This window comes from Mytilus galloprovincialis, chromosome 11 (genome assembly GCF_965363235.1).
Source record: "Mytilus galloprovincialis chromosome 11, xbMytGall1.hap1.1, whole genome shotgun sequence".
NCBI lineage: Eukaryota > Metazoa > Mollusca > Bivalvia > Mytilida > Mytilidae > Mytilus > Mytilus galloprovincialis.
In genome coordinates, this window is record NC_134848.1 from 37,083,470 (window position 1) to 37,111,039 (window position 27,570).

The 27,570-nt window shown below is 33.0% G+C and overlaps 1 protein-coding gene across 1 annotated transcript; it reads left to right on the forward strand.

The window, feature by feature from the left end:
• On the forward strand, positions 1-27,570 carry LOC143052108 (uncharacterized). The gene is made up of 10 exons (XM_076225081.1): positions 1-83; positions 693-748; positions 7,204-7,252; positions 7,561-7,763; positions 9,976-10,262; positions 19,032-19,172; positions 21,402-21,653; positions 22,337-22,446; positions 22,774-22,915; positions 25,401-27,570. Exons 2-10 carry the CDS (start codon positions 721-723, stop codon positions 26,163-26,165), a joined length of 1,977 nt encoding a protein of 658 aa, XP_076081196.1. The 5' UTR covers positions 1-83; positions 693-720; the 3' UTR covers positions 26,166-27,570.

The following is a 27,570-nucleotide window of genomic DNA, read 5'->3' on the forward strand; positions in this document are numbered from 1 at the left end:
AATTCGAACCAGTTCTCTTTATCTTCTAAACTTATGAGATTTATCTTGTACAAACAAATGTGAGAAGAAGTGAAACTTTAGAGGTAAGAATAGGATGAACGGAATAAGAAATACATTTACAAAATCCAAGGTATCTGCATAGAAACATCATATTCATTTGTACTGGATACACGTTTGAAAATCGTAAATCTCGTCTCATCAGCATCATTTGAACTGCTATCGACAAAGTTATTTAGAAAATGTAGGATGTATAGATAATTTATTTTATCTGTTTTGATATTTTCCATGACACATTATGAAATGATTACACATTCATATTAAAATTTGTTCACAATAAAAAAAAGTATTGTTTATCTCTAGAAAGAGCACTAACGTATATTATCAAATTTAGGATTCCGGCTTTATGGTGAAGGTTTTTAAGGCAACAGTAGTTTACCGATATTTTAATCTCATTAATCGATTAACAAACGATTACTCACTGAGGGAATCGCATGAATAAAAACAACTAAGCTGAAGAGGATATCCGCAAAAAATTATCAGATACAAAATTACCTTGGTTGTTAAGAAGTATGAAAATCAGAAACAAAATGACTTGACAAGGATAACCAGATTGTCAGAGCAAGCAAGCCATTTATTAATGCATACGAATACATTTCTAAATGTCCAAATAATTGTTTTAAATTGCATTGTAGGAAATACCTTCATGGTACTTTAATCAACATGGCTGCATCGAACCAGGGTGATACCGGTAAGAAAATCGATTCCTTTATTAGCTCGTCATTAGTATGAGATCCTAGAAATAAAAGTATAATAAATAGTTTAATAGTATCCAAAAAATTCAGAACATCTGATGTGCAGTGGTTGTCGTCAGTTTTTGTGGTTCATTAGTGCTTCTCGTTTCTCGTTTTTATTTAGATTAGACCGCTGGTTTTCCCGTTTGAATGGTTTTACACTAGTAGTTTTGGGGTCACTTTATAGCTTGCAGTTCGGTGTGAGTCAAAGCTCGGCGTTGAAGGCCGTACTTTGACCTATAATGGTTTAATTTTATAAATTGTTACTTAGAAGGAGTGTTGTCTCATTGCACTCATTCCACATCTTCTTATATCTTTTATGATAAAATGCATACTGTCCAATTAGTGTGAGGTTTAACTAGTTATAAAACCAGGTCTAAACAACAATTTTGTACATAAAGTAATGCTGGTACCAAATAAGGAATATGACAGGTTTTTTTCCCTATTGGTTTGGTGTGTTTCAGCTTTTGATTTTGCCAATTCTTAAGGGACTTTCCGTTTTGAATTTTCCTTGGAGTTCTGTATTTTTTCTTTTGTACATCACTATCTTGTTTTGACTCCATTGCAATTTCCATAGAAGACCTTTTCTGTCTATTGTTATATTTTTAATCTTAACATGCGCTATATATGTTAAACCCAGACCGACGCCCGGTCTCTAATTGACGTCTATTCCTCAAATCGACAATTATAAGGACATAGAATTGGCCGCCGATTTGGATTGTTATGTTATTGTGACGTCCGACTTGGACGTCGATTTGAGAAGCGGAAGTCGATAAGAGATCGAACGTTGATCGTAGTCTAACATATTGAAAACAAATACTCGGAATAAGAACTGCATTTTAAGTATTTGCAGGTCATATTCAGTTTTGACCTTGAATGTTTTTATTGTCTTTTTAAAATCATCCACTGTCCATAAATATCAATTAAGCTTTATGTCAGCCCTTAATGTTTTAAGTTAAATCATAAATGCAATTTACATTCTCGGAGTGCCTTTTTATTAATAAACTTTCATTTTGCATTTATGTTGGGTATCTATAAAGCAGCTAAAAACATCCCATAGAAATGCAGTTCTAGCATTGCACTGATTGTCATGCCTTATGAATATATAAAAGGTTACAGAGAAAACATTTCAAACTGTTTTCCTTGTCTTGAAAAAGTCAGAAAAGTATTCCATATTTAGAAAAAAAACGACCAAAAAAAAATGTGTTGTCACTTTTGCTGTCGAAGACGACACGTTTATCGTCTCTAACGATTTCATAAAGTGATCGACAATCAGAGTGTGCTCAATTCCATTTTCTATTCCATCACTTCTTTGTTTTTATTGCAAGTTTTAACTATGTGTATCGGAAACAAATTTGTGTATGTATACCTAGAAAAGAAAAGCCTGAATGTTCGGAAGAATGTGGATTAAAGGTAGAGAAGTATATGGTACATTATTAATTGAACCCGTTAGCAATATGTTTAGAAAAATATACGTGTAATCTGTGTGCATAAAACAACTCATGCTTTCATTTTATTGGCTTTTCAAATATCGGTACCATTTCAACCTGCTACGACAATCCTACAACTATTTATCAGTCCTGACAATTTGACAAGAGGAAAAATGAAAATAGTTGCGGGTACAATTGTATTGACTTGTAGGCTTATTATTCGATGAAAAAAACACCATTTACATAAGAAAACCCAATAGCATTGCAGAAAACAGTTCACTTGTGTAAGAAATAGACCATAAGTACATCAGCTAGAGATATTGAAACTTTTAACATTTTAAATATGCAATATATTGGCGTCTCCGTTTAAACGGTTGCAAATATACTAAAACGCGAAGGTTCAGTTAATGGGACTTTAAAAAAAAAATCAATGATATTGTACGGTTGACCTGTGAAGAATTCGAAAATACTGCTTTTTCATCATTTGAATTTTGGTGTCCTACATAGTGCAAGGTAAGTTGTACTACTTGCAGAATAGAATAAAGAATAGGTCAGTGGATTTAATTGGAAATTGCACTTAAAGCTCTAAACAATCACAAACTGCATGACCCAACTTCAAAAATACCAAATATCGTATCAAAATAAACATCTTAACATGTACATAAATCTTACAATTTCCTGTGGTCAACTCCATAAGGAAACCGTTTTTGCTAGATATAACAATTTGTGACACGCCATTTTTATCAAAAAAGTGCCTCAGCTATAACTCTACATGCCATTATAATAATGGACGCATAAAAAGATAAATCTTTTAAAAGAGGGACGAAAGATACCAAAGGGACAGTCAAACTCATAAATCGCAAATAAACTGACAACGCCATGGCTAAAAATGAAAAAGACAAACAAAAGTACACATGACACAACATAGAAAACGAAAGAATAAACAACACGAACCCCGCAAAAAACTAGGGGTGATCTCAGGTGCTCCGGAAGGGTAAGCAAATCCTGTTCCACATGTGGCACCCGTCGTGTTGCTTATGTGATAACTTATCCGGTAAATAGTCTAATGCGGTAGGTCACATTCATGAAAGGTAAGGGGATTGTCGTTACGCCGTAAGGAACATATCCGATATCATTTGTGAAACGGTTATTTCATAACGCTCAACCAACTCTTGATGGCGTCCGTAAAATTTACGAAGGGATGATTTCAACTTTACCATTTGGAACTCTTGGTTTAATAGCGTCCTTGTGAGCAGCAACCCTCTATCTAGAAAATCATGATAGGAAATGCAAGCACGGGAATATCGTATCAATAGTTATCAAAAGTACCAGGATTATAATTTAGTACGCCAGACGCGCGTTTCGTGTACATAAGACTCATCAGTGACGCTCATATCAAAATAGTTATAAAGCCAAACAAGTAAAAAGTTGAAGAGCACTGAGGATCCAAAATTCCAAAAAGTTGGAAGATATATGGGAGATATATACCCCGTATACATACTGCTGGAATGTTGCTACTTAGAAATGGAAATGGCTGCTGGAATGTTGCTACTTAGAAATGGAAACCTCACAATAGGAAAGCTGAAATCATCTCTTTTATCGTAAAGTTTTGTTTTCAACTGACCCTCATTGTCAATTACTAGATGTAAGTCAAGATATGAGACCGACTTAACTGTATCTGTAGTATCCTTTATCTCTAGTTCGATGGGATAGATGCGTTCCACATAGTCACCAAATTTTGAATTATTTAGTGAGGGAACATCATCTATATAGCGGAAAATAGAGTTAAAGGATATCGCTAACTTCTTATCTTTCTTCCCAAGAGGTTCCTGCATGAAGTCAGCCTCATAATAATAAAGAAACAAGTCGGCAAATAGAGGGGCACAATTTATTCCCATTGGAATGCCGACAGTCTCTTGAAACAGCCTAATATCAACCTAATTCGTTTATACGTAACAAATATGTTGTCAATCAAGAAATCAAGCATCTTGATAATATCAGTTTCAGAGAATTTATTGTTTGAATCAGAGTGATCCTTTACAAAGTAGGATTTATCCCTCCCTAAGACAAGATACTTGTATCTACGTTGGCCATTCTTTTTTATGAAGCAAAGCAATACCAACTCTTTCAATTTGTCTTTTAGTTTGGAATGTGGAATTCTTGTGTAACGAGTAGAAAAGTCAAATGTTTTAATACTATTACAAGATGAAAGAGAATTAGATTATATATACTCTAAAAGATCTTTGGAATTTTAAAGTATCCACATCTGATTCACGCCACCTCTAGAATAGGCAGTTTCACAATAACTTTGAAGCCCGTCTTTGATTGCTGATAAAATAGATGTTAATAATTTAGAAAGAGGTTTCGTGGAGCACTTGGAAGACCCATCAATATACCGTTGTTTGTAAAGACACTTATGTAGTTTATGTATCCAATACAGTGATTGAAGATTCAGTTCTTCATTTTTGGTTGAAATTCCAAAGGAACATAGAACAGACCTATAGTCAAACATTCTACGCGTCGCCAGGTAAACTAAATTTGTGACAGTAAAACTACCGATCGACGTCCTTAAAGCTTCAAATACAATACAGTTATCTCTTAATTGATGGATTTAGGCTCACGATGTGTCGGACCTTTCGATAACACATTTCGTAGATAAGTGTTAATAAAAATGTTTAAGTCACCGGTAATAACGTTGCCAGTCGGATTATATGTGAAATTGGAACTAGAACAAGTGCAATCAGGAGGTTTAGACTTGAAGTCGTCAATAACGAGATCCTGCAAAACGTGTTTGTAATTTTAGTTGCAATCGGTTTGGTATGGGTATAAGAAATAATTGGTACAGATTGGTCTTTGAAATAAGGAGGTATTTTCGATTGAACTAATTTATGATGAAGGACATTGCCTAAGTTGACGACATCGAGACCTTTGTTGGCAAAGGAAAGATTAAGGAAAGATCTTTTCTCTTTTTCATCTTTTCTAATGCGGACTGGCTTGAAAAGTCTGTGACTTGCAATATCCGAAATGATAGCTTCAAGTTTGTATTGGTTTGAATGATGGTTTGTAACAGTGGATTCCAAACATAAATTGAACAGAGAATGAAGTTTTGAAAGGGGTAATGAATAAAGTTTCGTGCGAATGTGATGAATACCTAACAGCTTTTGTCTAAATGGCAGCAAGTCATTAATAGAGACATCGTGCATAGAAGGTGATGTATAATGACGATGACCACGACTGCGTCTACGTCGAGGAGTCGAGTTGAAAATATTCATCACATTCACCGAGTTACACGAAGGACTAGATAGAATACCTATACCATCAATTTTGTCATTTGAACCATAAGGTGTCGCAGTTCCCAATTGTCTAATCCAGTAGTCCTCATTTTGTCTACGGAGAGTCGTTGAAAGATTAGGACTGTTGGAGCTATGGTATATCTTTTCGATAATGCGAACAGTTATCGGGGCCTTTAATAGCTGACTATGCGGTATGGGCTTTGCTCATTGTTGAAGGCCGTACGGTGACCTATAGTTGTTAATGTCTGTGTCATTTTGGTCTTTTGTGGATAGTTGTCTCATGGGCAATCATACCACATCTTCTTTTTTATATATAGAAACGATGGAATGATCGGGCTGATTGAAATGCTGGCATAGAATGTCGTTAGCATTGAGGTAAATGTCTGATCTATGACCGCACATAGTTTGTTTAGCCTTCCTTTCGTTTCACCGACGTATACCAATCCGCAAAGTTGCACTCTAATCCTGAGACGACAGTTATCGATTTACAATTCAGATCTCCGTAACTTCTGGTAAAATATGACTTCTTGGTCAAATTGTTAGTGGATATTCAGCATCTGTCATTAAAATTTTACAAGTTTTGCAGCCTGATCTGAATGAGTCATGTTTGAGATATTTGTCATGTCTGGTGATGAGAGCGGGACACCTGCCGTATCAGACGACACCGTGTCCATAGTGACGTCTGTTTCGGACCATTTTATACTTGGCGACGTCCGAGCCAGTTTTCTGTTTGATCTTCTTAAATTCATGCAATTTTAGTTTTGCTACTGGGCGGATGATGTCCTCGGGGATAAATGTTTTCAACAATTTGTGGCATTTAAGTTAGTAGAGGTAGTCCCGTATTCTTTAACTTGTCCACTTGTTCACAGAATTATTTTATCAAGGTAACAATGTAACAATTACAAAAAAGAGAAAATGGGAATAGGGAATGTGTCAAAGAGACAACAATCCGATTATAAAGCAGACAACAGCCGAAAGGCACCGATGGGTCTTCAATGCAGCTAGAAATTCCCCCATCCGGAGACATCCTTCAGCTGGCCCTTAAACAAATATGCATACAAGTTTAGTGAGGTATCAAAATACTAACAAATAAAGATGACATTTTCCGTAATTTTTGTTATCCAATTTTGCATTTAAAATTATCTTCTCAGTTGCATAAAGAGTGCATATTTTAGATTTTAGTCATATAAATTACTATGTGTACTGCCCTGGCCTTATAAGGACATAGCGATGCAGCAGTTTAACTGTTTATTCAATCAAAGCATGATGTATAATGTATGTGAATGTGTGATGTGGTTAGATCTGAAAGTACAAATGACAAACATAAGTTTTACAGTAAAAGCAATCAAATCCATATTTTAAGATTATCTAAAATGTGCATTATCAAAAAGAGTTCTTGGATGAAGACGACAAAATTTAGTATAACAATAATGTTATACCTTAAAGGTATGTTGAACAATGTGTTTGCAATACAAAAAAAAACAAAAAAAAACAACAACACGTAATACATGAAGTCATAGTGTGTGTTAGTTCATGTTTCACTGTTCAGCACTGTAGTATTAAAACAACTATAATATATATAACGGGAATATGTTTTATTGTTTGTTGACGTTTTATCTAAGATTTTATGCATTTTTACGAACTCATGCAGTAACCTTGGTAACTGTGATGTTTGCTATACAATTGCAGCTACAAGAGATTTAAAGGAAAACAATACAGATGCATCGTTTCAGTCTCGGTAAATGAGTTTTTATATTATATGATAAAGTATAATTGCAAATTGATTTTGATTCACTTAAGACGTATTGTCTTATATTAATTGCTTTTGTCTCGACAATTACGACAATAGAAACATTTAGGTTTCTGTTTAATGCGAAAAAACATTTGATATTCAGTGAAAATCTATTGTTCTTTTAATCTTTTAAAAATATTAGAATTATTAGAATAACCAATATATGCATATAACATGATAAGTAGTGTTAGATAAAATAATTCCTCGCGACAATCAACGAAGAATTAACATGTAAAATGAATTATATATTTTAGGCTTTCGACACCAAAAACGTCTCCAGACCAGCAAATAACAGAATTGGGAGTAATATTTGAAACAGTTGAACATATGTTAAGATCGCCAGACTATGCAGAAGATTTACAAGAAGAATTAGACAAAGCCTTTCATAACTACATGGCAATATTCCAGGCAGCAAAGCGCGATTTACTAAGAAATGATTGTGGGATCGTCGTAGTAGGTTTGTAAGCCTTACGTTTGTGATCTTTGAACACGGTTTACTTTAACTCATCTTTAAATGCAGGTCCATCCAATTGTTTTTCCCTGTCATTGTTTCGCATTCATGTATGAGAGTCTCTATGTTATCGCTTCTCATTCTATTCTTTTCATAAAATGATATTCATTTTGATTATGTACATTATTACAAAATCTATTTTTCACATTTTTGCGCTAATGTTATTAGCATACCACTGATTTAAATGACAGACGGCACTCATCATTTTACGGAAAAACGGAAAAAAAAGTGTATGTGTTGATTGTCAAAACCTATTATTCTTTAAATAAAAACAAATTGTAATATAACGGTTTTAAATCATTGTGACAAGCATAGATTATCAAATAAATAATAATTAATGATTTTTTACTGTCATAAAGTAAAATTATACTTGTGACATAAACAAAAGTAACAACATCAATGAAATAACTAAGTTGAACACACACACACACACACACACACACACACACACACACACACACACACATATATATATATATATAGTTAAAAATAACTAAGAGTCCCATGTCCTCAGCTCTAAAAACTGTTTTATTAAAGAACCTGTTTTTTCACTTCGTTTATATTTGAAAGATTTAGTAAGACTACTAGCTTTTCAGTATCAGATAGATTTGGAAACATAGAATTATCTATTGCCATGTCATTAAAAAGTTTTATACATAAAACATTATTAATTTGACATTAGAGGAGAAAGTGATTTTCATCTTCTAGGGTTTTACAAGTTGGACATGTTTTATTGTATCGAGGTATTTTTAGATATCTACCCTTCTCTATGAGTAAATCATGGTCACTAATTCTAATTTTTGTAAATAAACGTCTTGTTCCAAAATTTGGATATCTTAGATAAAACTATTGGTCTTTAATATTTTTGTAAAGAGAAAAGTTGTTATTTTCGTTCAAACTGTTGATTTTATTTTCAAATTATTCTGAATAAAAGTTGCATGTAATATTTTTATATTTTTCTCAATCCTAACCAGATATTTGAATATTTCTTGTATAATTAAGTTGTGATGCACATGGAAAACTATTATAGTAATTTGACTAAACTATAAGTATAAGTAAAAAAGTTAAAGCATGGATTAAAAAATCAGTATACAAACAAATACATTCTTATAATGATTTGTTTGAATTTTAAAATCCATTTTATTCATGTATTAAAAAACTGAAATTGCACAAAATCCGTCTGTTTTAATCCGTATTCCATTATTACTCTAAACCAACTTAATGTCGCGGATACGTCATGTCGCTTTTCACGATTTCTAGGCCACTTCGCGGCTATTTAGTATCGCGATTTTCAAATTTATATGATATAGCTTAAGAAGGAAAGATCCAAGTTTTACATTTTCGAAACGATTTATATTGGTGTTATTTTTCTACTCGCGAAAATAAGTTGGTTTACAGTAGTCATATGTATCCTTGGAAAACCACTACGATGCATATAGAGTTTAAAGTTTGAATCTGATTTACTCTCCTAAAACAGAATTTACCAAATGTAAACAATGAATAAAAGCGAATGTCAGAAATAAATAGATGATTTCATTTATTAGTCGATTCAGCTTGTTCCAATAATTAAGGGATGGAATATAAGCAGATATTCTCTATACTTGTTGATTTTTCTAAAGTGTTAAATATACTTTTATATACTACTCAGACTTCATCGCTCCAATGTTATACGGGTAACTTTCCTACCAATAGTGCTACAGTTCGGTATTAATAAGCTATATGCATATATAAAAATCTTTACCACGACACCATAACACTCAATAATGATCACCTGCCAAAAAACGCGTAAGTAATTGACTTGAATGGTACAAATATATTTAATATCTTGAATAAACTCATTTATCAAACAATTTATATATATGTATTCTTTCTTACAGGCATTAACTTTTTTTGTGTTTGTTTGACAACAGTCAAACTCCTGCACAGAATAAAGCAAGTAAATTCTAAATATTTTTGATTCCAACATGTTAAAGGTTCCGTTACAGGATGAAAACTGTTAGTCGTATACGTTTTATTAACAACCACTTTGTAAACAATTATATGTATTTATGTAGCACTCACAGATAACGCTTTCCTCATTTATAGGGGAAACAAGTGCGGGTAAAACATCTGTATCTATTTATGTAGCATTCACGGATAACGCTTTCCTTATATTTAGGCGAAACAAGTGCTGGTAAAACAACTCTCATAAATCAACTTGTTGGAAAAAAACTTTTCGAAACAGGTAATTTACCAACGACTGGTACAATCATTAGAATTAGGGATGCGGAAAAAATGGAAATAAAATGTTATACGAAAGATGAAACTCTAACGAAAAGGGAAGAAGTACAAGATGAAAAAAAGCTGAAATCTAACATCGCAAGGCTTACTAATATTTCTCAATCACCAAAGGATTTCAAAGACCACTATTATGTGGATGTGTGTTTACCTGTGCCTATTTTGAAGGTAAACTGTTTGAATATCAACAATAAGTATATCAGTAATATAGCTTTCAGGATCATGGTGATTCAAATTATTATTACTCTAATTTGGCATTAAAATTAGAAAAATCAAGTCACAGGGATATATGTAATAGGTTTCATGTTGTTTTGACTTCAACTTCCTTACTAAAATCTTTATCCTGAAGCGGAACAGACAGACGAAGGGACGGACGAATGAACGGATGGACGAACAAACGAACGGACACACAGACCGAACAACATAATGTATGTAGGTGGGGCATAATAAAAAAAAAACCACTACACTCATTGGTACTTTTTAATCAAAGTCTTGCTCCATAAGCAACTTATTGAGACCGAACTATGCCACATTCATATTTGGTTAACACATCACCATTTACAGTAAAATCATTAAAAACTACACAACCTTTAACTGAATGGCAGTTTCTTTCTAGTACATGAATTGAATTGTCTTTCCTTATCGCCTCTCTTTGAGAAATTGGGTCGATTTCAAAAATATAAAATAATTCTATCGATGCATTTGCACTTTTGTTGTTAGATCATTTAAAACAACCGGTAATGATTTGTTTAAACTTAAACGATCATGTTCAAATACTGTTTTGATACAATTGGGTCAAATAATTTCTTTCAGACACTAAATTCATAGATTACTTTAGCTTTATTTAGAAAACCCTTTCTGAATTTTTGCTCCTCAGTGCTCATCAACTTCTCATTATGCATTGCAATTCCATGTGTAACTCTTTTGATTCAAGAGTCACTGACGAGTCTTTTGTAGACAAAACGCGCGTATTTAGTAATTTATCTGCAACAAAATGAGCAACACGACAGGTGGTGTCCCTGTTGTAGTTACGGCAATAGTGATCTATGACACAATACTACATAAGAACAAAATTGCCCTTTTGGTCTAATGTTTCTATGGTTTTTTTTTTACATCATTGGATTTCAACATTTAAGTTTAAATGTTTCTGATGAAGGTAATCCAAAAAGGTGCTTCGGACTTACCAAATTTTTTCATTGTTTTATATTCATATTTTTATTTTCTAACATAATACGTAAAATGACTAAATGATAGAGCGGTTCAATGATTTAAGGAATGACTGTAATATTTTTTTCTGTCAACAAAGAAATTATATAAAAAAATGTGATGGACACGGACTGACCTGCGTAGTGGGTTACAAGTATTTTAAACTGTGCCGGCTTTAATTCAGTTGAGTGAAGATCAACATTTTCGAATTACGGAATGCTAATCTTTTATTAAGTCTCCCAAACAAAGTTTGGCGACATATTGTTTTTGGTCAGTTCTTATTAGGTCTTTCCACTTTTCTGTGGAAAGACCTATTGTTTTTCTTCTGATTATTTTTTTTTTCTTCCGCCTAATTTTGTTCTTGCGATAAACATTTGTTTCGCAATATGTCGCTTAGATATTTGGTATATGATATCGAACAGTTTATGCGCTTTTGAAATTTACCCTGCGTAAACGAATACTTTTCTTTGTAGGAGTTATCTCCCCAAACACTGTTTTCCTTGTTAGCGCATCTCCTTCGCAACCGTAAAATATTATGACAAATTTATTTTACAAAATTGCTCGTTATATCCTTCGCATGATTTGTCCTATTTTGACCGAAGTGATATGAACGCTCCATATGAGAGTTATTTCCCCTTATGCATTTGATATAAGTGATATGCATTTCTATCTTGTAAACCATAAGTGCTAAAGACCAAGGATCTTTTGATTTGAGGTCCTTGGTCCAAAAAATTAGGTCAAGGTCAAAGGTCAAGGTCATATTCCAATTTTTGAATTTGGCTTATTTCCACTAATTTCCAGAAACTGTATAAGATATCGACAAATTATTTTTTCTAAATTGTTAGTTGCGACATGTCGTAACACGTAAATTTTGATTGCAAGGGTACGTTGAACGTAAAAGTGAGTTTTCTCCCCTCTTGTATTTAAAAGGCAGTGTCTGCGCGTACCCGCATGTGGGTACGAATAGTCAAATTGCCGTTCTAGGCTGCACGTACCCACATCCGGTTTTCTATTAAAATGCCATCGGATCGGGAATGAAACGTGAAATATATACGGGAATTATCGATAATATGGGGATTTCGTGGTAGAAAGAGTGAAGAGTATGAAAAATAATATTTTCAAATTGCATTTATTAAATAATGATATAAATAAACATTGCAAAATTAAATGCACAATGATGTAAAATGAAACTGTACAGTCCCTGTAAAAGAAAAACATGATAGAAATTAATACTATTATAAAATTTAAATGAAAATTTAAAGAATAACATTTTAATAATTTAAAAATATACCCATATGATATTTTAAAATAATCTTTAAGTAAAATGTAAAACAGAAACTGAAATTTAAGAATATATAAAACTACTAAAACTAAAGCTTGAGTTTATAAAACTTAAAGAAGCAAGTAATAAATCAATTTAAACCAATTATAAAAGATTCATGTAACTATAGTTAAGATTTCTAACAAATTTCACATATCCAATATGATTGTTTTGGCACAGATTTCAACCCTGCACATTTCAAATGTTGTCAGTCTAAACATTTGGAAAGTACTGAAATTAGACATATCCTTAATATCAAGAACGATTTACAATACAAAAACTAGAAATAATGAATAATAAACCTGAAAAGAAACGCGGCAAATTCGATTAAAAACTACAATTTAAAACAAATACCTTGTATTCGGCCTTTTTCCGGTCGAGTCCGATACCGACACCAATAGTATATTCACCTGTTACCTATTACCTTATCTGTATGTTCCGCATCTGACAGGCGCACCAACAAACGGTGTATTCAGGATTAATATGCTATATACACGGGTCATAATCACAGGGTTGACACTACTAAATTGTCGAATTGTTACCAACTGTAGTATTTTAATCAGTAAGACTTTCTAAGATAACAATACGAATACTTAAAATCTGGACTAAAACTAAGGCGTATAGGTACAGTTTTCAATTTGTTAGCGGGCATGACGTAAAAAAAACAGCGAATCAAAGAATTCAACTTTATTTATAACTAATATAGGACAATGTTGTTGATTAAAAAATACCCCATTTCAGGACCTTTTGTTTTCCAAATAATTAATATTACCAATAATTGATAAGTTCCAGTTGGACGGGTTCAAACAGAAAGATTTGAAAGCAGAGAAAACTGTGTATCTTATAATCGGCATGACTTTATCATATGACAATACTAATACTAAAATAATGCTTGCGCATAGTTATATACTTTAATTCAGTCACGGACCCGCGATATCACGGGTGTGTTCTAGTATTTATAAAAATTCTGAGTAGTTTTAATCAATTTATTCACTAATTGCAACAAATTCCGTATATATTTCACGTTTCATTCCCGATCCGACGGCATTTTATTATAAAACCGGATGTGGGTACGTGCAGCCTAGAAAGGCAATTTGACTATTCGTACCCACATGCGGGTACGCGCAGACACTGCCTATTTAAAAATACGTGTATGGTGATATAACTGATTAACCAAATATAATTAAGTCCTATGGTCTTTTGATTTGAGGTCCTTGGTTTATGACCTTGAAATTGATCTCAAGGTCATAGATTAATTTGACGTTCTAGTTTTTGACCTTTGCTTTCACCTCATAATTATACATGATATATCCATGAGACTTTTGGCGAAAGGTATCAAACCATTTAAGCTTGAAAAAAAAACCGGAAGTGAACTTGTGTAAACCGGAAGTAGCTATTTTTGTACTTTATTAATAAAAAAGTATATAGAACCAGATCTTTTTGGAATCAGTGTCAATTAAATATTCAAATATTATCGGAAGTAACATTTTTCAAACCGAAAGTAACAAATTATCTCCCTTATTTAAAAAATATTGTATAGAAACCATATATTTCTGGAATCAGCGTACAATAACCTATCAGTTGACGATTGAAATGACATTTTAAACTTAATTTTACAACTTTCATATTAAAATACATTGTTTTCAGTGGAAACACCTTCAATTGTTCTCTGAACAATTGGTTTTTAATTATGGCACCCTCAACGGATGTTGGGGTGACATATTGTTATTCTACGTTTCTTTTTTTTCTTATTATTTTTATTTTTCTTCCACACATTTTGTCCGCGCGAGTTCTCAGAATTGAACCTACCAATGTTTATGGAACTCAACTATAATGAAGAACCCCACTTGAAGTTGTGCACCTTGCTATGGAATGGTAAAAGATGGCCGCCGTTTCCATGGAAACAGCACAAATGCGAAAAAAATCAAAGTGGTCCAAACTGGAAGAAACTCCACAGAAATGTTAACTGGCATGTGCTGATTTCCAGTTTGACTTTGGAATTTTCAAAATGGCTGCCGTTACCATGGAAACAGCTAAAATATCAAAAATTCTAACTCTTTCGTTATAAGATCCAGCTGGATGAAACTTTATGAAAATGTTCTCCAGTATGCCAAGATGTCAAGACAATATTTGGATAGTTCAAAATGGCCGCCGTTGTCATGGAAACTGGGGCCCAGTTTTGCATTGACCCTATGGAAAAATGCATAAAATCAGCATTTTCTCAGAGAGTAGTGCACCAAAGTTAATGAAACTGTATTGATATATAACATGACATGTGGCAAAGAGATGTACGCTTTTAGAATTTTGGAATTATCTACTGTAACCATGGTTGCAGCACAAATGTTCAAAATTTCCAAAAAAATTAAAATGCTGCAAACTGGATGAAACTTTACAGGAATAGTAACTGACATGTGCGGAGTTGCATTTTGAAGTTGGTATTTCCAAAATGGCTGCCGTAACCATGGAAACAGCAAAATTGTCCAAAATTTCAAAATGCTCCAAACTTAATGAAATTTTACAAAAATGATGACTTGCATGTGTAGATGCAATCTTTGACTTTGAAATTTTCAAAATGGCTGCTGCTCGCCTGGCAATGGGGGGACGAGGGTGCCATCCGTTATTGCTAGCAATTACAAATCTAGTTATTTTTATTATGGCACCCTCAACGGAGTTGAGGTGACATATTGTTATTCTACGTTTCTTTTTTTTCTTATTTTTCTTCCACACATTTTGTCCGCGCGAGTTCTCAGAATTGAACGGACCAATGATTATGGAACTCAACTATAATGAGGAACCCCATTTGAAGTTGTGCACCTTGCTATGGAATGGTAAAAGATGGCCGCCGTTTCCATGGAAACAGCACAAATGCGAAAAAAATCAAAGTGGTCCAAACTGGAAGAAACTCCACAGGAATGTTAACTGGCATGTGCTGATTTCCAGTTTGACTTTGGAATTTTCAAAATGGCTGCCGTTACCATGGAAACAGCTAAAATATCAAAAATTCTAACTCTTTCGTTATAAGATCCAACTGGATGAAACTTTATGAAAATGTTCTCCAGTATGCCAAGATGTCAAGACAATATATGGATAGTTCAAAATGGCCGCCGTTGTCATGGTAACTGGGGCCAAGTTTTGCATTGACCCTATGGAAAAATGCAAAAAATCAGCATTTTCTCAGAGAATAGAGCACCAAAGTAAATGAAACTGTATTGATATATAACATGACATGTGGCAATGAGATGTCTGCTTTTAGAATTTTGGAATTATCTACTGTAACCATGGTTGCAGCACAAATGTTCAAAATTTCAAAAAAAAATTAAGTGCTGCAAACTGGATGAAACTTTACAAGAATAGTGACTGGCATGTGCGGAGTTGCATTTGAAAGTTGGAATTTCCAAAATGGCCGCCGTAACCATGGAAACAGCAAAATTGTCCAAATATCAAAATGCTCCAAACTTAATGAATTTTTAAAAAAATGATAACTTGCAGGTGTAGATGCACTCTTTGACTTTGTAATTTCCAAAATGGCTGCCGCTCGCCTGGCAATGGGGGGACGAGGGTGCCATCCGTTATTGCTAGCAATTACAAATCTAGTTATTCTTACTCTTCTTCCGCCACTTTAAAAATGAAATTGTCCGCGGCGGTTCTCCTAAACGGCTTGTCAGATTTACTTAGGATTTTACAATATGTTAGACTAACATGTCTAGGTGAGCCATCAATGTTTCGTTTGTGCATTGGGGTATTTTGGGGGGTAGAAAGGAGGGAGGGGTTTACTATAGAACCCTATGGAATTTTATTTTCTAAAATTTTCAAATGAATATAACTTAAAAACTGTAAGTGATAGATATATGCAGTCTTCAGAAATGATTATAGGACAATAAAACAAATCACATGAAATATAGGGGGAGTCCCTGGGGGGTCATCCCCCCTTCAATTTGAGAATATGCTTTTATCTTGTAAACGGTCCAGATCCCCACCCCTAAACCATATATATTCTTGAATGGGACAATAAAACTAATCAAATGAAATTAAATGGAAGTTCATGGGGGTCACCCCCACCCCGTTCAATTTGAGAATGTGCTTTTATCTTGTAAACAGTCCAGATCCCCTCCCCTAAACCATGTTCTTGTAGGGGACAATAAAAAAAATGAAATGAAATAAAAGGGAAGTCCTGAGGGAGTCACCCCACCCCCTCTTGTTTGCAAACTTGTAAACGGTCAACATCCCCACCCCTAAACCACATATATACTTGTATGGGACAATAAAACAAATCAAATGAAATGTAGGTAAAGTCTCTTGGGGTTACCACCACCCCCTCCTGTTTGAATACTTGTAAATGGTGGAGATCCCCACCCGTAAGCCATATATATTCTTGTATTGGACAAAAAATCAAATCAAATAAACATGGGACCATATAAATGGCGAGTTATGGGAGCTTTGTTTGGGAGACTTCGTAACAGCATCCTGTTACAATAACTTCTTGTTTACCTTGACTTTAACAACGCATTCAACATTCACTAAGTGTCACAGAACAATATATATTTATACACAAGCTGGAAATGTTTGCTAGACTGGAGCAAAAGGTCAGAATACAAACATGCATTTTCAAAACACTATCAATCATGTCAGTTTCATATGTTTGTTTATGTAAGTCGAGAAAAAAAATCATAAAATGTCTATTGTATGATTTACTTTTATTAAAAAAATTCGTATCAGAAATCCTTAAAAGATAAACCCTACAATTTAATTTTAAAAGTTTCACGGCTATAACTTTATTTTCTTAATTTTTAGTTTGTAAACAGTACACCAAAGTCGTCGCTGCGCTTTAAGTTGCGTTATTAGATGTTTAAAGGGTTAATTAGATGGCGTCTTTGCTAAAATTCACACGAAACGATGCTACATCTTATTGAGACCATGTCCTGTAATTTTTTTATTTTATACTTTTGATAGTTTGAAAAAATGTTTTATATTGTTATAAATAAAATATGAGAATTTGAGTCAAATCGGTAAAAATAATTTTGGCATCTAGTGCCCCTTTAAAAAAACGGCAGCAAAAAAAAAGAAAAATAAGAAAATCGGACCCGACTCAAAAAAAAAGAAGTGCATCTCCATATGATTTTTTCTCCACCAATGATTTTTTTTACAGTCATATAAACCCAAAAATCAGGATAAGACAAAAAGTTTAATTGTAGATTTTTTTTTGGCCCCTCAGAGGTGTACAATAACATCCTTAAACAAATATCTTGACACTCTTATGACATTTCTTCATATAAACCTTTTATATGGATACCCTCTGAATCAGAGTAAGTTGACTAGTCATTAGATATCTGACATTTGAATTGAGGTTCAAATTGCATAGCTGTGTTTTAAGCAGTATGCGATGTTTTCCATTAATGAACATAGACTTTCATAGCATTTTGTATGTTTTATACACTCGTCAAAATGTTTGCGGGACATATTACGGTATACAAATGTCCGGCGTCCGTCTGTCCGTCTGTCTGTTCGGCGTCCACATGCTGCACCGTAACTTGATAACCGCTTATAAAAATTTCACGAAACTTAACATGGTTGTTTCATAGAGAGTATCACCAGCCCAGTAGTCAGCACTTCTGTGTTGACATGAGTTATCAGTGATATGTTCATAATTATAAATTAACTGTTAACAAAGTTTGAAAAACTAAGGCTTTTCTACCTCAGGCATAGATTACCTTAGCTGTATTCGGCAACACGTTTAGGAATTTTTGGTCCTCAATGCTCTTCAACTTCGTACTTTATTAGGCCTTTTGAAACATTTTTGACTCGAGCGTCACTGATGAGTCTTTTGTAGACGAAACGCGCGTCTGGCGTAAAAAGAAAATTTAATCCTGGTATCTATGATGAGTTTATTCTTATGATGGTGAAACGATCTGTATACTTTTTGGTGAAAATAGGATTTAAACTTTTTGAGTTACGAGACTGTATAACTAAAACAGTGGTGTGTATTTTTCAGATGTCGCACTATATCTCAAAAACGATTTGTGATTATTGTTTTAAACTTCACACACTTCTTAATTATATTAATCTAAAGATCTATATACTTTTTGGTGTTGATTCAAAATTTTATTTGAAAGTTATTGAGTTTTTTGTAATAAAAAATTTGTTTTTCACATCTCGCGCCGTATCTCAGAAACTATTTATGATTATTGCATAAAACTACTCACACAAGACGAATTGCGTATCATGCGCACATGGCGCAGCTGTTTATTCTATGTTTAGAAAACATATGATCATATGCAAATAAACACAGGTATAGCAGCTTAACTCATGAGAGAGTAAAATCTATAACGATTTAAAAAAGTAACGACTAGACAATTTATTTGAAACTCAATTCCGTTTGTAAAAAAATCAATATATGTTTTATACAATTTAAGGGAAACGTCATCATTGTAGACACACCCGGAATAGGGGAGGATGACAATCTGCAAAACATCTTACTGCATTTTCTGCCACATGCAGTGTCATTTGTTTTTGTAGTAAATGCTAAAGAAACCGGAGGAATCCATGAAAATAGGGTAAGCATTACAAATGTATCATACATATATTGCAAATTGAAATAATTAAATTAAGTGCATGCACCGAAGCGCTTTTTCGGATAAGCTTTCACCAAAAACCGTTACAATTTAAACAAATAAAACAAAAAGATAATACTTATTTATCTATTTATTTATTTATTTATTTTTTATTATTATTTATATTTTGTATGCCTGCTTTTAACTTCTCTGTAACCTTTGTACATATTTGGTTTTATGAGAAATAAACAATCTAAGACTAAGGGAGCTTATGACTAAGAGGAACACACAGATATAAGTCCAATCCAACAAAGAGTAATTTTGTCTGAGGAAGTTCGAACCTTAGCCTTGGATAATCTATTATGATCTCATTGGATAGATTGTTGGTGCGTTTATAATAAAAGTTTGTAAACATCGTTGCAAACAGCCATAGTTGCCTTGGATATGCAAACGTTAACGCTTTCAATAATCACCTCTGAGTCTGCACTTACATTTGTATTACATCATGTTACATTATGATAACAACACATTTATAGATAACTATTTTAATAAGCTTGACTATTCCATTGGTTTAGTAAATTTCCAAATTAAAAGAAATTATATCATTTAACAAAAAAACAATGTTGAGTACACCATATCGTTTACAAACAGAAGACAGAACGTAACCCGAATATGTCTGTGTTACCCAGTGTGCATTTGCATTACTATACGACGTGTCTAGGTATTTTATATAACCAACATTCATGTATATCGAATGTTGATGTTTATGTTGTGGTTTCGGTCGGATTATGCGTCTTATCGTTTGTAGTTCGATAATTATAAAATGTTCTTTCAATATATCGTCAGTGTCATGATAAATGTTTGGATTGGTATTGTGAAAATATTTGTATGTAGTTAATATTACATATTCGTTGGGTAAGTGTATCCGTGTTTGTGATGTCCTGTGCTGTCTGTTGGAAGATGTTCGTTATTGTTCTGCAGTTAGCATGTATGTATGTCGGGTTTTCTATGATGCGTGTTCTTGTGTGTTTGTTTGTGTTGTATTTCTGTCACGTAGTGTTTTCTTTTTAGCGATATTTTTTTTAACATTGCCTTATAAGCGGGAGGTTTGGATATCCATAAAACCAGGTTCAAAGCACCATTTTTTCTCTAAAGGTCCTATACCAAATCTGTAATATGGCGGTTGTTATCTAATAGTTCGTTTGTTTTTGTTGCACTTCAGTGTTCCTGTTATTCCTTTGTTTTCTTCTTATAGTTGATGTTTTTCCCACGGTTTTAGTTTGTAACACGGATTTTGTTTACTCAATCGTTTTATGACTTTTGAACAGCGGTATACTACTGTTTTCTTTCTTTATTTACTCTAATATTATAATCACTATTTTTAGAAAGGTTATGTGTTTTCTGCCTAACAAAAGGACAATAAAATGGTTTTTATCAAGTCATCTGTCGTTCTGTCGATTTGTTTTTCGTCTATCAACCACCCTGTCTTGTCCATGATATTTTGTAGCATTCTTGCAACGCCACCCGTCTTCTGCTGGTATACTATAATTTCTTGATGGTATCATCAGCTCAGTAGTCAGTACTAAAGTAAAGACATGATTTACAACAAACCTTTCTAAAATTGTTCGTTTCGATTCCTGAACTTCCTTGACTTTCAAATATTCGGCGGTAAATCTAGAAAAGAGCATGAAAAATATTGCGTGTGGTTTTGGTTTTCTAAATCAAGTTTTCTATAAAAAAAATGGGATTATACTATTTGTGAGAATGCTTTTCGTTTCTATTTATAGGTAGTTAATACTATCGATAACTTGATCTAAATCTAAATGTTGAGAATCACTGACCATAATTGCCTGAGAAATGAAACGACAATATCATATTTGGCTATTATATTAAAGAATGAATCAGTATTATGCAAACATCACGTTCATGGGATATCTCAAAAACTATAGTGGGATATTTCAGGGAACAATATCTCACATTTTAACTTGTTTTGCTAAATGATTTGTTTTTTTATGAATTGTAAGTTGAATTAAAAATCTTTTTCCAAGTTTGAACTGTGTATTTTGTCCTTAGACAAGTAAATTGAGTTTCAGTTATAATGATCAAATTGCCAACACTAGCATGGTTAACCGTATCCATGATATTCTAAAACTAGATGCTCAAGATATACAATCAATATTAATATTATTATTATGGCTGATACAACCTTATTTGTGAACTATTATTTTTCAGCTTTTGAAAATTTTTAAAACCATTATGAACAATCGAGAAAAAATGCCTTGTTTTGATCCAAGAGAGATCCTGATTTTAACAAATCAGTGGGATGCTATCGAAAATGACGATCCATCATCAGACGAAGACGAGGATGGCAAAGTAAAAAAAGAAGACCAACACACACGGACGTGGAAGCTAATCCAAAAAAAAATAGAAAAAGCTTGGTGCTCTTTTAATATTGAGAATGTATTTCGCGTAAGCTTAGCACAGGTACACACTTTTTGTGATCGTTATAACTCCCATCCACATATATAGATTTGTCTGAGGTCATAACACCTACATTTTACTCTTCGTTCAGCGGGACTTCTTAGACGTCATGAAAAATAATCATGCAGAAAATAAACAATTTCATTTTCTTTAAAAACAAGGAAGGACATTTCCTTGAACGCAATTAATACATCTTGTGCGTCAGGAGAACTTTTCTGGATTTACCTTCATGAGGAACGTTCGAACCTTAACATTAACTACATAGAAATGGATAAATATGCTACAACACGATAGAAACTGAATGACAAAAAAAAAAACTTACCATACCACATCTCTTTATTTTCATAGACAGAATTGGAACATTCAACGAAGTTCAACTTTGACTGATGTAGCTTAAACATTGTTTTTTTTAAAACAATTTCTTAATTTATGAACGTGAAAATTTGAATAAGTATACGGTAAGTACCGAATTACTCAGATAATGATTCCCTCCGTGAATAGCACTCCCCGTCCAGTAGTATAGACCAAGTGATAGGAAATGACAAAGAAAATGATTTGTACATAATCAGTCAACCCAGAGTAATATGTCAATAACAAAATATGCTTTTATTCTTAGGGAATTATTGTCTATTAGTTTTTTGAATTTGTTCAATCATGTTATTTTGATATCAAATCCTTTTTTTCAGGTACGAAAAAGGATAGAGAACTTTTTTACTGATGAATACAAGAGATTTGAAGCCGTGTTAACGAAAACGATAGAAAAGAATGAAAATAAGAGAATTGAATACTATTACAGGTTAATTTACGTTTTTCTTTTATAGGATTATCACAATTTTGAAGATCCTCTAGTTTTTAAGGTATTTTTCGTGACGCTTCATACAGATAAAAAACCCGGATGTTAAAGAAATAAATAATTATGTTTAACTGACACTTGCTATATGCTCATTGTTTAGTCTTAGATATGTAAAAACAAATTAGTTTCAATTAGACTTGTATAATATATTATGAAATACTATTATTGCTATTTGTATTTACTGAAATGAAACTCGCTAAATCACAATAAATACTAAAATAGCAAACAGTACAAACGGTTAAATGAACACTACACTTTTAAATTTCATAGATTCCTGAAACATTTCATACAAAATGCTGAGAGAGGTACACTCGCCAGACTAAACATTGTAGAGAGGTCAATAGAAGAACAGCAAGAAATCTTATTTCAAAACAGTAAGACGATTCAGGAATTGCAATCGCAATGCACACAGGTACATTTGTAACATCACCGGAAAGGAGTAGGTCCGGTAAGGACCGATTTTGGCCTCAAATTTCAAGTTTATCTTACGAAAGATTTTGACCACTTTTTAAACACTTAAGTGTCTATTTCATTTGAATCAATTAATTTATGTGAAAGATTTTAACTGATATAGTCATTAAAAACAACCCGATTCAAGCTCAAATATGAAAAATCTACCAAATATGCCGAAAAATGTCACTTTTCAGATGATTTTTGTCAAAAATGAAAGTGGCCGCATCCGTGTTCATCCTAAACCTTTATATATGTTATGCATTATCATAAAATACAACTTACATTTCAATATTAAGGATGAACACGAATGCGGCCACTTTCGTTTCACACGAAAACTGTCTAAAATGTAACTAAAATGCTAGAATTGTGAAGATTTCAGTAATTTAGCATGACTTAATGGTGCTAGTACCCGATATATGTGCATTGTATTGTCAAAAACAGCCCATATTTATGTAGCATAAGCATTCTACTGTCCAATAAATAACTAAAAGTTTACATTTTAACAATTTTGAAAAACTGCTATATTTTGGGGCCAAAAAGGGGTCTTACTGAACCTACTCCTTTTAAATTCTGTACAATTTCAATCTAAATAAGAACCATATGATCACACTTTTACAGTAACAGGTTTGATAAAGGAAATTATTATAATAAACCTTACAAATATATCGTTGTAACATTCCAATACCAGCAAAATTCGAAAGAAAAAAAACCTCACTAAATCTTTTGACCAAAACATTTGTAACAATTCTCGATTTTAAAAAAGCAATTACAAAACCACAAACAAAATAATGCATCAATATTTTTTTTCATTTTACATAAGATGATATTAGCTGTTTTTTTTTATGTCTATTTCATGCAAGATCATTTTTTCTACGGAAGCCGATAAGGGTCATTCAAATTTGTTTTATGTCGTATTTACAACATAACATGGCCTAGTCGTAATAACGACATCGCTATGTATAAAAACGAATATGTAGTATGATTGCCAAGCGACATAATGACACAGAAATTAACAACTATATGTCATCATAATGCATTCAATAATTAGCAAAACTCCCGCATAGTCAGCTATAAAAGGCTCTGAAATGACAAATGTTAAACAATTTCATGAAACGAGAAAACGAACACTTTTTTTAATGTACAAAAAATGAACGAAACACAATTATGTAACACAGCAACAAACGACAACCACCAAATCACAGGCTTCTGTTCGCTATGTCCTAATTACGACAACCTAAGCGTTGTCACTTTTTGAGCCGATAGGAAATTCAAAATGGTCGTTAGTAAGATCATAGTTTGTAGCGTAGACATATTTATTCTCTTTTTGAAAACATTGAACACTAAATCGATCAAGCCTAACTAAATTTATTTATCTGCACATGATAGAATTTGATTAGGGGAGCGATTCAGGCTGCTGGAGTCTCTATTTATGTGTGGCATGTACAGGTTCGTGTAAAATATGACTGGACTCCCATTGCATGTTCTGAAAAAGATGAATATAAGTTTTTCCCAATAAAAAGTTTGTTCAACTTTGGACCTATAGTGCTCAAACCCATGGACCTCTAGCTGTACCTTCATTTGCACACCATTAAAAAATGTCCTACTGATAATTGATGCAAATTATAACTGCATTTCTACTGTCAATTCTAATAAGATTCTTAAAACGTCCTTCTAATCGAGACCTTTATAATAACTTAGAACTCCAAGGTCTTTAACCCTAAGTACGGCAGGACATTAATTCCTACAAACTTTAATCCCCATTATCTAAGGATCATTCATGAATGACATCAACTATAAGAGGAAAACAAACAAACAACTGGAACACTGAAGTGGACAAAAACAAACCAATAACATACATAGAACGAACTATTTGATAACGTATGTTAAGACAAAATAGTGGGTTGAACCTGATTAAATGGCAAGCTAAACCTCCCGCCTTATGACAATGTTGAAAAATATTGCTTAAATGACAACACTAGGTGACATTAATACATCACAAACACACGCAAGAACGTTCATCACAGAAAAACGCACAAACATATAATATAATAGACGACCCAACATGTAAATAACAGAACAACAACGAACATATTTTATCAACGACAAACACCACATGATATAAAAAAAAAAACAGTGACGCGCTTACGTCACTTACATGCAATCTAGAACTTTATATAATTATTATCGCAATACTCTACAATTAGATCACATGGGCGAATTAACAGATTGTATCACGCCTGCGACGAAAGCCATGAATAGCGAAACACAGGAATTGATTTTTCCTGAATTGGTACAGGCATTTCCTCATGATCTTTATTTACCGGGTCAATTATGGAATTGACCATGGCTATGCAGACCAACAAAGCGATATAGACAATGCGACTAAAATATACTTTTCAACAAATGAATTGTGATTTATGAAACTTTTTCTTTTACTTTGGCAGTCAAGAGAATCATTGGAAAAGTACAAATACAAAATCATTCATTCACTCACAACGAAGCTACATGCATACCTTCACTCACGTAATGGACGGGAGCAAATATTAAATCCTCCTGGTACAAAACAGATGTGCGAGATCGCGTACACAAGTCTTCAAGAAGAAGTAAAATTACGATTTAAAAAAGGAATAGAAAAATGGTGCAAAGGTCAGGAGGCGACATCAATCATTAAAACGGCCGACACACATCTTAGATCAAAAATCAAAGATATAGAGTCCAAACTACATGAAATTGAGATAAGTATGACAGGAAAAATGACACCAGATTTTACTATGGCCGACGGTGCATTAGTGTTGCTGACGATACTCATTTTACCTTTTACATTACACTATATTATTGCAATTTCTTTGATGTGTCTTCCTATATCTTTACCATGTTTGATTGGAGGTTATCTTGCCGGTGTCGACTATCGCGGTTTTCGTATAGATGATGCATATAATATGTTCCTTTCTAGAGTTTCATTGCCATCATTGAATAAAAGCTTCGAAGCATCATTTGGTAAAGAATACGACGAGGTGATTGTCCGTATTTTTGATAAACATTTGCCAAATCGTATAGACAGTATGCTCTTAACGAACGAAATGCTTCTTAAAAAATATCAGATTATCAAGCAGAAACAAGGCTCATATTTGCGATTGGGGGAGAAAATCCGGCAAATCCATGAAGCAATAGAGAAGTTTGAAAGGATTATTGAGTTTAGTAGTCATTGATATTGAAAGCACACAAGAAATGTTACAAATACAATATTACAGTTGGAATCAGTATTTACTAGGGATGTCAACGAGTACTCGAGTACTATCGAGTATCGATTTCCAAAAATGTTACCGTGACCCAGATATATAGGCGACATATCCTAAGATAAAAACAGGGAACCAGTTTTACATCAGTAAAACGTTGTTATCTCTCTTAGTATCGGAAGTCACCTTAAGTTTACACAAAAAATATTTTTATTACGAGCGCCTCCCGGGAAATTATATATTTATCAAAATTGATAAAAATAAAAATACATTTCAAATGTTTCCGTTATCTATTATTTAAAATTCCTCTAAACAGAGGTATATGTAGAACATGTCGCGCGCTACGTCCCAGAAAAAAGTTGACAAAATGATACTATTAAATACAAATTGAAATTCCTTGTACCCTGTATCGACCCTCATAAAATGATTAATTGCATCAGATTAGATTATTAACAGTTTATCGCTCGGTAAATTCAACGAGTAACCATTTAGTAAATCTCTACCGAGTTGACATCCCTAGTATTTGCACTTCTCTTTAGTATAACTAAACAGAAGTCTTATTCTTTTTATTCAAATACTGCAGTTAGTTTTATATTAACTTATTTATTAATATAGAAACAGAATATCATACGTGTATTTCACACAGTTGTCAAATGGCAGACCGTAACTTCGAAAACATTAATGCAGATTTTGAAAAAAAGTAAAATCATAATCTCAAACACCTGAAACGAATGGATAACAACTGTCATATTTCTGATTTGGTACGGGCATTGAAACTATTGTGAATCAAGAAGTTGATCTGAATGAACACCATATTAATTAATTTTAAGTATCAAGTTGTAAATCTTCACTTGAAAGTCTGAATTGAGAGCCTTATAAAAGGCCGGGAAAGTCTCATGATTAAAAATGAACGATGAATACCGACTGCGAGATTATCGGAATTTGTCCAAATAGGAAATTTATATAACTCACAATCATCTATATTATAAATTTCGTTAGACTCATTGTACAAAAAAACTATATATACATTTTTTCAAAAACTCGTGTATATCTCTTAAATATGTTGATAATTTATAACAAACGAATGATTCCATGACTGTATCACAGTTGATTTCTAATACAAATTAATATGGAATAAACTAATTATGCGAAAATGAATGCTCTTTCAATCCCAATTGAAACGAAAACCTTTGCAGTGTTGAAGGAAATTATCAATGCATTTATACATCTTTAAACCATTAACGAATTGGTAAAACCCAAACTATACAATCATGTCATTTTACATTGTTTTAAATGGAAGTGTTGCAATACTTTTTTCCAGGTGTATATATTCTTGACAGTAAATGAATTGAAAGTCACTCGTAGACATATTTGATTA